Below are 12,167 nucleotides of genomic sequence, written 5' to 3'. Positions count from 1 at the left end.
ATCGGTGGGTCGAGGGGGTGTGTGCACATGATGTGCGATGGGTGCGGCAACTTGGCCCTTATATTGGCCCCCTATCCCTTATCAAACCTCGAGAACTCACACCCCCTTAAAGAGCATTTGAGATTTTATAGGTTTGCTGCCAGTAGCCATTAAAGTGTCTGAAATGGGGACACGTTTTTCAAATGGCCACAAAATCTTGTACACTTCGAGTTTTTAGCTGAATTTTTTTGTGCATGCCAACAAAAATACAAGAATCATGCCTACCAATATTGGGGCCAAAACTCCTTCCGAAAAAATTTTAAAAAATCTCAAACCGCAAAAAGTTTTGAAAATCATGAAAAATAGAAAATGAGTCGTCTTGCCATGAAACTTCATGTGAAGGCTTAAGGGACCATTGTATGAATTTACAAGCCATAAAAATGGCATTGGCATGCAGAAATATGAAGATGTGCCTAAACCCACCTACCACCCTATCAATCCACGACTTGCGCATCCCGTCTCTCTGGTCGACGTAGTGCCCGCCCGCGTGTCCGCCCACTCGTTTCGTCGATTGGCTTAGGCATACGAAGTTCATTCTCAGTCTAAGATCGGACCAGACCGAGGGTTGCAGCAGCAGGATCGGCAGCACGCAGAGGGGGACCCAACCAATCCCCAGCTTGCGCATCCTGCCCCTCTAGTTGGCTGAGCGCCCGTACACTCGTTTTGTGGGTTTACTTAGGCATACGGAGTTCATTCCCAATCTAAGCATACGGAGTTCATTCCCAGTCTAAGATCGGACCGAACCGAGGGTTACGGCAGCACATGCTGGGCTCGAGCATGTGCTGGTGCCGCATTTTTCTTCGTCGAGGCACCATCGCCGGAGCATCGCCGGAGAACCTGATCGGTGGCATTGGGGTTCCGACGATCGGGGGGTCGGGGGTGGTGTGCGCACATGATGTGCGATGGGTGCTGGTACTTAGCCCTTATATTGGCCCCCTATCCCTCATCAAACCTCGAGAACTCACACCCCCTTAAAGAGCATTTGAGATTTTACAGGTTTGCCGCCAGTAGCCGTTAAAGTGTCTGAAATGGGGACACTTTTTTCAAATGGTCACAAAATCTTGTACACTTCGAATTTTTAGCTGAATTTTTTTGTGCAAGCTTTCAAGATTCAACTATGTTCTTTTATGTTATCTTTTACTTTCAGCCAACATTCAAGTTTTCAACTTTCTTTTGTTTTCTAGTATAATAGGCCTACCTTTTAAGCTACCAAGTGACAGTTACTTTGGTACTTGATTTTGCTCCCCAACATAAAGTTAGAAAGAACTTCCTTTGGTACTTGATTTTGCTCCCCAACATAATTCTCAAGGGAAAGACCAACATTACTCCCACTCTTTTTACTTGATAATGACCTATGCATTTACCTGTGCACTTACATACTCATAAAAAGGAGCAACCATTACTACCATCCCTTCTCATATTTCTTAGATAAATCTTTTTTAGTATCCATTTTTCCTCATATGCCAAATTATTTGGCATTTTTCCAACTATGCTTATTTTGGATAACATTATAGTAAAATTATTAGAGAGTTGATATTAGAGTTGAGCAAAGTCTAAGGACACCGAATCTTCTTATACATGTAAATTGGATTATATAATAGGGCTGCTTATACATTTGGCATTCAAACTGTACTTAAATTATATGTCTAAAATTTCAAAATTTGCAATTTGGTTTTGACCTTTTACTTTCATCTATCAATTTGCAGCCAAAAGAAATATTAGTAGCCAAATAGATGGCGAGTCCACAACAATCAATAAAATTGCGAAACATAGCAAGTGATGGCATTTTTGAAACATGAGGCATGTTTTTATCAATTAGTTATATTTTGCCCCATCATTCATTTCATTTGACTAAAAGTCTTAAGTCTTCTTACGTGCAAATTGATGGACGGAAGATAAGATCAATACCTACTTGCAAAATTTTAAATTTAAAGTAACAATATTTCTGAAAATTTAACCTATCTCAAGTCTCGAAAGTGTAATTAACTCTGTAAAAAAGTTATTAAATGCATGAAATTTCATATCCTTATTGTTCAGTAGTCAATTAAAAATAAAGAAAGAATAACATATAAAACTGCAAGAAGTATTCAATGTTTTCACTAAACATATGTCTCCAATTTGTCTAGCATCACTAGCTAGTTAATTTCTATTTCTTACAAGACCATTTTATCACTAAACTTTGACTGCAAACACCATACGTACTGAATATGGACCACCAGACCATGTTAGAGACCCAAAATTATAGCCAGTGGAAGCTTCCCTGCCATCAAATGACACTTTGAAAGGAACCCTTCTTACATTCTCAACAAAAGTAATCTTTTTTGGCAAAACCTTCACTTTCAATCCCAATGGAGCATGCACAGCAACAGTATATGTGACATTTGCGAGTCCAACATTTGTAACACTTCTTTTAATAGTTCGGAAACCTCCATTTTTGTCTAGTCTACTTATAGAGATTGAAGGATAATTGATGCCGGAAATAAGATCATCAGAGGATTTTCTTGGACATTTGAAGTTTGCCATTGACATGGATCGGATTTTTTTCTCTGGGGACCCATTATAACAAAGAAATTTAAGATAATCTTCTGTTGTTGTTTCAAAGACTAACCCCGGATTAAGGGCTTTTAGTGGGTTTATTTCTCCAACTCCCATCTCGTGTGGGATGGCGAAGGAGCCTGAACTATTCGTTAACGGTTTCCCCATGTTACCATACACAGTTGCTGCATTTAGGGAAAGGCAGAAACAGATAATGTAAATACCTCTTCATGCATCCTACTTATATGGAAATGAAATTTGTATAGAGTAAATATTAAAAATTTTATAAAAAAATAAGCTTATTTTAGTTGGTTCATACGATCACTTTTAAGAGATAATATTTAACTAGTTTGGGATTCAAATCTCTCAATAACTCTGCAACCTTTTCCTATATTCTCAAGCTATGATCTCTTTTGCACCAAAAAACTTAATTGAGAAAAGCTTGTTTTGGCTAACCTTGACACACTTGTTTTCTAGCATTCTTGAGCTCAATTCTAACGTAGTTTGCCAAGAAAAATCTAGTCATGTATAATCTCTTTCTAAATTAGAATTACAATTTGTCATAGTGACAACAAATCCTTAAGTTAATTTGAACTCCTTTCTTTAAATCTTGCCAGTTCCACCAAATTATTATACTTTGACACAATTTTAAAAAGTTGTAATAGAGGAATGTACTATAAGTTCGTTGATTTCAATGTAATATAAGTTTGTTGATTTCATATATTAATTTAAGAGCTTAAAAATTTTAGCTTTACCAGTTGTCATGAGTGCTGATTTGATCATGGAAGAAGTCCATTTAGGATGAACTGATTTTATGAATGCAGAAGCCCCTGTTACATGTGGACAGGCCATTGACGTTCCAGATTTTATGGCATATTCGGGCGGCTTGTTACCAATCAAAGCACTCCCTTCTTCAACTTTTGGAATTACTGCAGCTAAAATGGCAACTCCGGGTGCCATTATATCAGGCTGAAGAGTGAAAAAGCATTAATCGTGTGTGTCCATATATATATGTATATATATATTTCATCAATGTGATAGAGAAGGACCTTGAGAATGTTTTCTGTTAGCACACTAGGACCTCTTGATGAAAAATATGCCACGACAGGTGCTGGTTTATGTCTTGGAATATCAGCTGTAGGAAGGATAGTTGCAGTTGGATTCCTGTCATAACAAAAATGGAAAACTTGGCATCAAAAAATGCCTTTTTTTTCTTTAAGCCATATTCAAGATATAACTATAAGCAATTAAGGATATTAATTATAGAAAGGCTTCCATAAGCATTTGCTCCAAGGATGGAAACAGAACAAGATGATGATCAAAAGGATATAATGCTACTTAAAATTTTGAGTTTTAAGGGAAAAGAAAATGTTTTCATTATGTAATTATGTCTATAACTCCCAAAAGGTTAAGGTTGAAAAGTTACAAATAGCTAAGCAAGAGATCATCATAAACTGAAAAATATAACAATAAATATAGAGGTTTTGGTGTGTTCAAGAGTAATAATATATGCTTACTTGTTAGAATTAATGTACTTAAGGATCTTATATCCTATAGTGCTTCCAACTTCAGTGAATGGAAATGCACCTGAATCAAAAGGAGCACTTTTTTCCATTTCATTGATCAAAATCAGTCCTTTTGCTTGAGCATCTTCCGCTACTAATTTCTTGATTTCCCTCGATACAAATGGGAAAGTGTCAACACAAACAATGACCTTGCCCTTCACCATTTCCGGATCTAAAGATCCAGGATAACAACTCCTGCAATTATTATAGAAATTAAGAACTCATCCTAAAAATAACTAGAAAACTTGCTTGACAATGCCATTCATTATCTTTATTCATTTTTTTTTTTTTTTAGTAAAAAGAAGGTTGCAATATGGAGATAGGAGAAACAATTACAAATGCTGAGATTCGAATCCAGATCTGTTGGATGCTAGCTCTTAAGAGTAGCTACATGAACAGCCAATAGACTTCAGGTTCCTTTTTCTCCATATTTTTATTGTACAGTACTCGCTTGTTATTTGGCGACATATTATTATAGTCTATTTTATTAAATAATGTTAAATAGAAGTACCTTGCTTCTGATATTGGGCTGAACTTATCAGCAATGTCCTTTCCATATGCAAGAGGATAGGTCTCGGAGTGGGTGAGGTTTGAGAAATTGATGGCAGATCCCTTTCAGCACAAGAATATGAAAATGAAGTTTCTGTATACAAAGAGGTTACTTTTCTTGACAAAACTAGATATCTTACTTGAAAGGTTCTTCCATTCCCTAGAAGCACTGTAGATTGGAAATCTCTATCAATAGTAGAGGCTGTGACAGTGAAAATCCATGGTGCTGCATTAATGATAGTGAAAGGGTCAGGCCCCTCATTTCCTCCTGAACATACAACCATGACCCCCATTTGCTCTGCATGAAATGCTCCAATAGCTATGGGATCTTTTAAGAAATCAGACTGGAATAGAGAGCTCATCCCAATAGAAATGGAGATAATATCAACACCATCCTTAACCGCGTCATCGATTGCCTTCAATGTGGTGGAACCAGGACAACCATCTTCCGAACATGCCTTATAAACTGCAATCCTAGCGTAGGGTGAACCACCCCTGGCAGTCCCTTGAGCCAAGCCATTGTAACTAGCATTGACGACTTGGGCACCAGCTGCAATGGAAGCAGTGTGGGTCCCATGCCATACAGTATCCCTTGGAGACTTGACAAGTCTCATCTGTGTGGTCTTTTTACCATTTGATGTGTGCGGGACATTGTAGTACCTTGCTCCTATCAACTTCCTACAATTACAAACAATTGATAATTTTATTATTAACAATTGCCTTCTATATTTCTTTATGATCTTAATCCAATTCTTTATCAGTTTGAAGTTTAATTTGTTAAATTGAATAGCAGAAAACAATTAGTTAACCTATTACAATCAGACTTTTTGAAGTCTGGTCCCTCCATGCATATTCCTTTCCATCTTGTAGGTATTTCTTCCATTCCTTCATCTCTAAAACTTGGAGATTCAGGCCAAATGCCTAAAAAAGAAGAGCAATTTCAACAATAAACCATTATTCTATTGACTTTAAAGTTTATTATTTAAAAGCAACATATAAGATAAAAATCAAATTAAATTAAACTTCATGTTATAAATAATGACTAGTGATGAAAAAAGTGTTCAAAAATTGAGCTATATGGCCAAGATTATAGGCTCAGCCCAATTTGGCTCAGACTTAATCTTAAATTTTTAAACCTAAGTTTCACAGGATATATTTTATCAATATAATATGTTTGATTTAATTTTAATTTCTAAATATTTTTAAAATATTAAAATATATATTATTAGAAATATTTTTAATAAAAAATTATGTAAATAGACAAGCTTTAAAAGTTTGCTTAACTTTTAAAAGTTTCAGCTTAATATGCCAATCCAAACCCAATCTAAGCTGGGCCAATGACACATATAGACGATGTGGGAGAATAAGACAATTAACATAACTCTCTTATCTTTAAAATGACTTCTTAGTGTACCATTTTGGTTGAGTTCTACATAATAATCTCTTTCCTTATGTAGATTGCAAGAATGGCAAACAATAAGAAACCCTGTATCTGTACCATGTTATAATACCAGAAAGAGTCCATTGTAATTGAAGATTCGAGGAAGTTAAAGCACATTCTAAAGTCAAATATTTAATAGAAAATTCTTTTTCCTTAAACCGAATATGGGTGTCAAATAAATTCTTGAACCACATCTTTTGTGTCCCTTTACTTTTTGCTTATATTATTTTGGTTTTCTTGTGGGATATTTTGCCTTGAATTTAGTAATCTAATTTCTAAACGATTAATGGTAAATTTGCCGTTGTAAATTTTGTTACATTTTGCCGTTATACTTTTCATTTTTGATGATTTTTTTTTTCAAAACTAATGGAAATGGACCAAGGTTTGAACTTATGATTGGAACATGAAACTTTTGTCGTCAAATCTTGAAACTGGAATGGTGTGTAGAAGAGGATCAATTATCATTGTATAACCCAAACTCATATTCATGTATCTATACACTTAATATTAGAAAAAGTGGTCTTAGTGGGCTGACTAGACAGATCTATGCCAAATATCAATTTTAAGATTATTTGTTGGGTTAATTGAATGACATTACTCACAAAATTTTTTCTTTTACTTTTAGTAATTTTTTAACTTTTCTTTAAAAACAGAAAAAAATAGGAAAATAAAAAAATAAAAAGAAAATTGTGGGTTTTTTTTTTTAATTTGTCTTATTAATTTTTCCTTTAATATTTTTAGAAAATATTTTTCAAAAAGAAAGTTATAAAAAGGAAAAAAAAAAAAAAAAGGAGATAAATGAAGAGATTGAAGGAAAATTAAAGGTAGTTCGAAATAAGGAAAATATGAAAGAGGATCATTTGAGATAGTTTAGACATGTAAAACTTAGATCTATTTGTGCACTAATTAGGAAAAATGAACATTTAGATTTGGAGGAGATCAAAGCTTATAAAATTAGATTATGAAAGACATGATGAAAATAATAAAAAATGATGAGGGTTAAATAGATGAAAACATTATTTTTTATATAATTGAATAGTGCAAGAAAATTCAAAATTATAATCTAACATCATTTTTTATTTTGACCTTGCATACAATCAACCCTAGAATTATGGATATAAGGTTTAATTTGTTATTGCTGTTATCTATCTTTTAATTTTACCTTTAATTTTTTTTCTAAATAAAATTTTTCATTGAAAATTATAAAAACAAATAATATAAAATATCAATAATCAATAATCATTAATGAATTAATAATTAATAACAATAAATACAATTAAATTTATCCTCAATTATGGACAATCCAATTTTAATGCTCAATTGATCGTCAAGGAAGAAAAAATCAAAACATAAAGGTTTCATTTATAATTTATAATAAATTAAAATTAAAATCTTAAAAATCTATAATAATAATAATAAATCAAAATCATTTCATTAAAAATTATAATTTTTTACTGTTCTTATTTTTTTTCACAAAAAAGGTTTTATAATGTACAATAAAGTGAAAAGATCATAAAATTAATCAAATAATTAACAAAATCACAATACTCTTAACGTTGCATGAAAAGTTAATAAAAAAGAAATAATCACAACATATCAAATATTATATTCAATTTTTTTAATTTTTTATTTTATAATATTTCCTGTATATTAAATTTTTTTTTTATTTTTATATTAAAATAATAAATATATTAAAAATAAAAATTGATGGAAAACGATTAAGAAGAAGCGATGGCAGATATAGCAGTCCATAATATAATAAATATATTATGCATGTGTGTTAAGAACTAAGTTTGGTTGCCCACATCATCGATCCATACTTTTTTAAACTCTTGGCAGATAAAGCGATGGCAGTTCAAGAATTTAAAGACTTTTGGGTTTGGAGATTTAAGTTTTTAAAAGAGGTTTGAGATTTTTTCTTTTGCTGAAGAAAATGATTTTTTTTTTAATTTTGAATAAAATTTTAAAAATAAAATATGAAAATGGAGTAGCTGAAATATAAAGAACGAGATACGAGATGATCAAATTTCAAAGAATTTAGAGTGAATCTTCAAGAACTTGAAGAATCTGTTGAATAAATATTTTTTTAGTTATATTTTCTTTTCAATTAAATTTTTTATTTTTTATTTATTTTTATTAAAAAGAGATAAAGTATTTTCCATTTACGATTAAACTTTTTAGCAGCTATGGTAGCAAATTCCGTTGTTGTCATTAAAAGTAACGGCACGTGTTTTTTTAAAAACGCATTTCCGTTTAAAAAATCTTGATATGTTAAACTGTGTAAAATTAAAATATTAATTTAATAATAACTTTGATCTTGTGAGTAATAAATCAAACGTTTCATCTTAAATTAAAGATTAATTTAATATATGCTAACAAAATATTTGCTAAAGTTCAACCGAATTTACAATTCATGATTAAATAGAGAGCCACTCCTACGAAAATCTTTTTCTCTCATTACTTTTTGGCCATATGTGTGACATCCTAGAGATAAGAATCTTATCTAACATGCATTGAGGGATGGACCCTCCACTTTTTGGTTTTGTTCATTTGAGTTATCCTACATTATAGACAATTATCACATCAACTCTTTAACTACCAAAAAAAGTTGTCATTTTTATTTTAAAAAAAAAAAAGTGCTAAATTTAGTGAAACGGCTTTTTCCCATGCATTGTGGTGGCTTTGGTTGATTTGATTAGAATCCTTTTCTGGATTGGTGTACGCAAATTTTGTATGTGGACAAGGAAGGCCTATCTTTTAAATATGAGATAAAGAAAAGCAACTATGTTTCAATAATCCAATCTAATAATGAACAAAGACAAGAAAAAAGTAAGATATTGTGATTAATTATAAAAATTTCTCCTTCTTAATCTTGTAATTATAAAAAAAAAATGCAACTTTTTTCTAGCACTTGGCGAGTTGTAGTAATTTATATAGAAATAATTTTTTTAATTTTTAATTTTTTATTACATCATATAATTAAAATTAAAAATGATTTAATAAAAGATTCAAAATTAATTAATCATATATTGTTATAATGATAGTAACTTATCATGGTTAAGAGTTTCAGATATTATACTAATTCATGAACTAAATGACCATCCTAATATAAAATAAAATAAAAAGAAGTTAAGGTACCTCCATCTATCATCCCAATTATGACATCATAACTTGATTTATGCTGGTATGATCTATGCCTAAACCTTGCGCTTGATTTTCCCTCTAGGAAATCCCAGGAGCGTGTTGTATGGAGTAGAAGAACCGAGTCCGGGAACACAGACACAATCCCATCACGCCCTGCTTTCACAATTCCATATGTTAATTGCCCGAAGTTGAAGTTTCATACACAACTTTACAACAAAAATGGTAATCTGTCTGCATAGTTAGATATAGTTCGATCACTCACCAAAAATTAAGATTTTTTTTTTTTTTTTACATAGATGTTATATACTGAATCATATAATGATGTTTTATAAAAAAAATTAATTTTAAAATTTTAAAAAACAAATACACTTAATCTAAAAGGTATATTTAAAATTAATATTTTATGATGTGTCGTGATTCACTGATAATACATCAAATTTAAATCCAAAAATTAAATGTTGTAGATTTTTTGGTAAATGTTTTTTTTTTGTTTTTTATTTTTATATTTTTCCTTTTTATTACTATTTTTTGCAAAAAAATAAAATAAAATAAAAAAATAAAAAAATAAAAGCATCTACCAGACAGCTATCAATTCATTAAAACAAGTTTGGATATCCTCCTATTAAAACTTTTCTTTTGAGGTAAAAATTTAAAATTCGAACTTCTTTATAGAAAACTTATAATAGCAGTGCAAATTTCCAATGTTTAAGAAAAAACAAACTAGTGATAAATAACAAAAATCAGAAGGTGACAGGTGTACTTCGCAAATGGCCAAGGGAACTTACCAGACAGGTCGGAAGCTTCATCCTCTGTGAGCATTGCAGAGAATCCTCTGAAGGCATGATTGTAATGATTTATAAGTGATATTCTTTCCTTGTCCTCCCTGGCAAATCTCAATAACTACATATTTTAAAACTGCTACAAGTTGAAAAGTGAATGATTGATGAATTAGTGATAATAGACAGAATTACAACCTTGGAATAACTGAGGTCAGTAACTGCAGATGATCTGATTCTGCAGCTTCATTATTTTCTTCAGATGAACTTCCCATATATACAACATAATGCTGCCAACAGGGAAGACGAAAAAAAAATCAAATCGAATTGGAATCATTTCAATCTCCTCTGCATCACAGCTCTTGATGTTACAGCATTATGGTAGCCATGAAAATAGTAGACCAAGGAAAATTGAACTGTCGGCTACGAAACAAATACTAAGAATTTGATGAAATACGATTCAGAGACATACCTTTGGGGTTTGGTTTGATGAAGCTGAACAGATGAGAAGACATGTAAGGAAAAGCGAGCAGAGTTGCAGCAGAGAAGCCATTATGCTGATGATGGGTTGATTATGGTGGATTTGCAAGGCTGAATTCAATTTATAGGACTGGATCTGGCTAAGTTTGAGAGCTTTTCACACATGGTAACTTGAGCTGTGAGGAAAGCATCTTTGATTATTCTTGAGTTAAGATTGTTTTACATAAAGTGTTTGTTCCAGCTACATGTTTAATAAAGTCCCTCGGAAAAATAAAGAGTAAGAAAAAAAAAAAAAAACTGTTGCAGCGAAACAAATGAAACAACTAAAGCAGGGTCATTTGATCCAAGTAAAAACAAAAGGCTTCTCTATATTATGATCCTATTCTGAGATATTTCTCTTTGGGGGTGGATTTTCTCGTTAGGGCCGGATCATTTAATCTTGCACTTATTTTTCATTAGTAAAACACCTGAATCTGAAACTCCTCTAAATCTGATGAAACATTCTCTCGAGGATTTCGAAAATTTGAAATCGTCTGGATTCTGTTCCCATTCATATCATCTATCAGCTGCTGTCTTTCTAGAAATAGCTTGAATTTGCTTGCCATTTGAGGAAATCTGTCGCTGCTTTGCAATCATATCCCTTGGTTCATTGGATAAGTCTGGATGAGACTTCTCCACGTACGGTTTTCCAGTAGTGGAGAACCTCAATTTGCTTGGAATAGGACCTGGTAAGGATAAGGGCCTAGGAGGAGTTGCCGTTAAATCGATAAATCTCAAAATAACATTAGATTGCGGAGCCAAATTCTCAATAATCTCTTCTTGATCTGAATTGAATTATTTGGTTTGTAATGCAATCATAAGTGAAAAACAAATTTAAAGTCTCAACTCATCCTACCCATTTTTTTTTTCACTTCGATTCAAAGAGAACCATACAACAATTACTCAACTTCACATACATTTTATTTTGTACTTTCTTATTGCTGGTTGATTTTTATTTTTTTTTCGAAAAATCTGATAGCGATCTGACTACTCAGATGATCAAAAGGATCTCAACCTTTATACTTCTAGCAAGAGCAGAAATAAGCGACACAATGAAAGAAGCTTTGATAAATTTTTATGTTAAAACTACTTATAAGTGCATGAAAGATAAAGATAGCATACTAAAAAGGTAAAGATAAAATGCTGAAAGGTTAAAAGAAAATGCTTGAAAAATTAAGATAAGTTTAATTGAATGTTGATTGCAGTTTCTGTAACCATTTGGATATTTTTGAAACTCATATTTATATATGAAAATATATATATATATATATAATATTCAAAGTTACTAAGATAACTAATGCCGATTAACTCCCTTGCTTCGCATGTTCAATAATAGGTGAAAACTGCTCCACACGCTTCTCTCCACTTCGTGTAACTGCAAGTCGAGTTTCAACTTTAATCGTTTGAGATTCCAGGCCGAAATATTCTCCGTGTGAAACTGATAACTGCTCAAAATGAAAGACTATAATATCTCCATAATTTTCTGTAGTACTAATCCCACTTATCTACGTTTCATGATGTCGGGGATTCCACCTTGCTGGATTCTCCTCAATCTCTTGGTTTTAACCTTACCTTTATATTTATGTGCTAAATTCCTTC

The 12,167-nt window shown here is 32.0% G+C and overlaps 1 protein-coding gene across 1 annotated transcript; it reads right to left on the bottom strand.

Annotated features, from left to right (window-relative positions):
- Positions 1-2,090: 2,090 nt before the first annotated feature.
- On the bottom strand, positions 2,091-10,850 carry LOC111312177 (CO(2)-response secreted protease-like). The gene is made up of 11 exons (XM_022912214.2): positions 10,522-10,850; positions 10,248-10,339; positions 10,059-10,156; positions 9,268-9,426; positions 5,498-5,609; positions 4,829-5,366; positions 4,651-4,751; positions 4,092-4,334; positions 3,624-3,738; positions 3,330-3,543; positions 2,091-2,759 (listed from the first exon to the last, which is right to left on the bottom strand). The coding sequence occupies exons 1-11, from the start codon at positions 10,600-10,602 to the stop codon at positions 2,212-2,214; spliced, it is 2,301 nt and encodes a 766-aa protein (XP_022767949.1). The 5' UTR covers positions 10,603-10,850; the 3' UTR covers positions 2,091-2,211.
- Between the last annotated feature and the right edge of the window lie 1,317 nt (positions 10,851-12,167).

The sequence above is a fragment of the Durio zibethinus genome, chromosome 1 (genome assembly GCF_047325235.1).
Source record: "Durio zibethinus cultivar Kanyao isolate XHJ-2024 chromosome 1, ASM4732523v1, whole genome shotgun sequence".
Taxonomy (NCBI): domain Eukaryota; kingdom Viridiplantae; phylum Streptophyta; class Magnoliopsida; order Malvales; family Malvaceae; genus Durio; species Durio zibethinus.
The sequence above is the reverse complement of the archived record's forward strand: the minus strand, read 5'-3'. Positions and strand labels throughout refer to the sequence as shown.

Coding starts and splice junctions, on each gene's coding strand:
- LOC111312177 (XM_022912214.2), bottom strand. CDS start 10,602: ATGGCTTCTCTGCTGCAACTCTGCTCGCTTTTCCTTACATGTCTTCTC. Junction 4,335..4,650: donor AGCCCAATATCAGAAGCAAG/GTACTTCTATTT, acceptor TAATAATTGCAG/GAGTTGTTATCCTGGATCTT. Junction 3,544..3,623: donor TAACAGAAAACATTCTCAAG/GTCCTTCTCTAT, acceptor TTCACTCTTCAG/CCTGATATAATGGCACCCGG.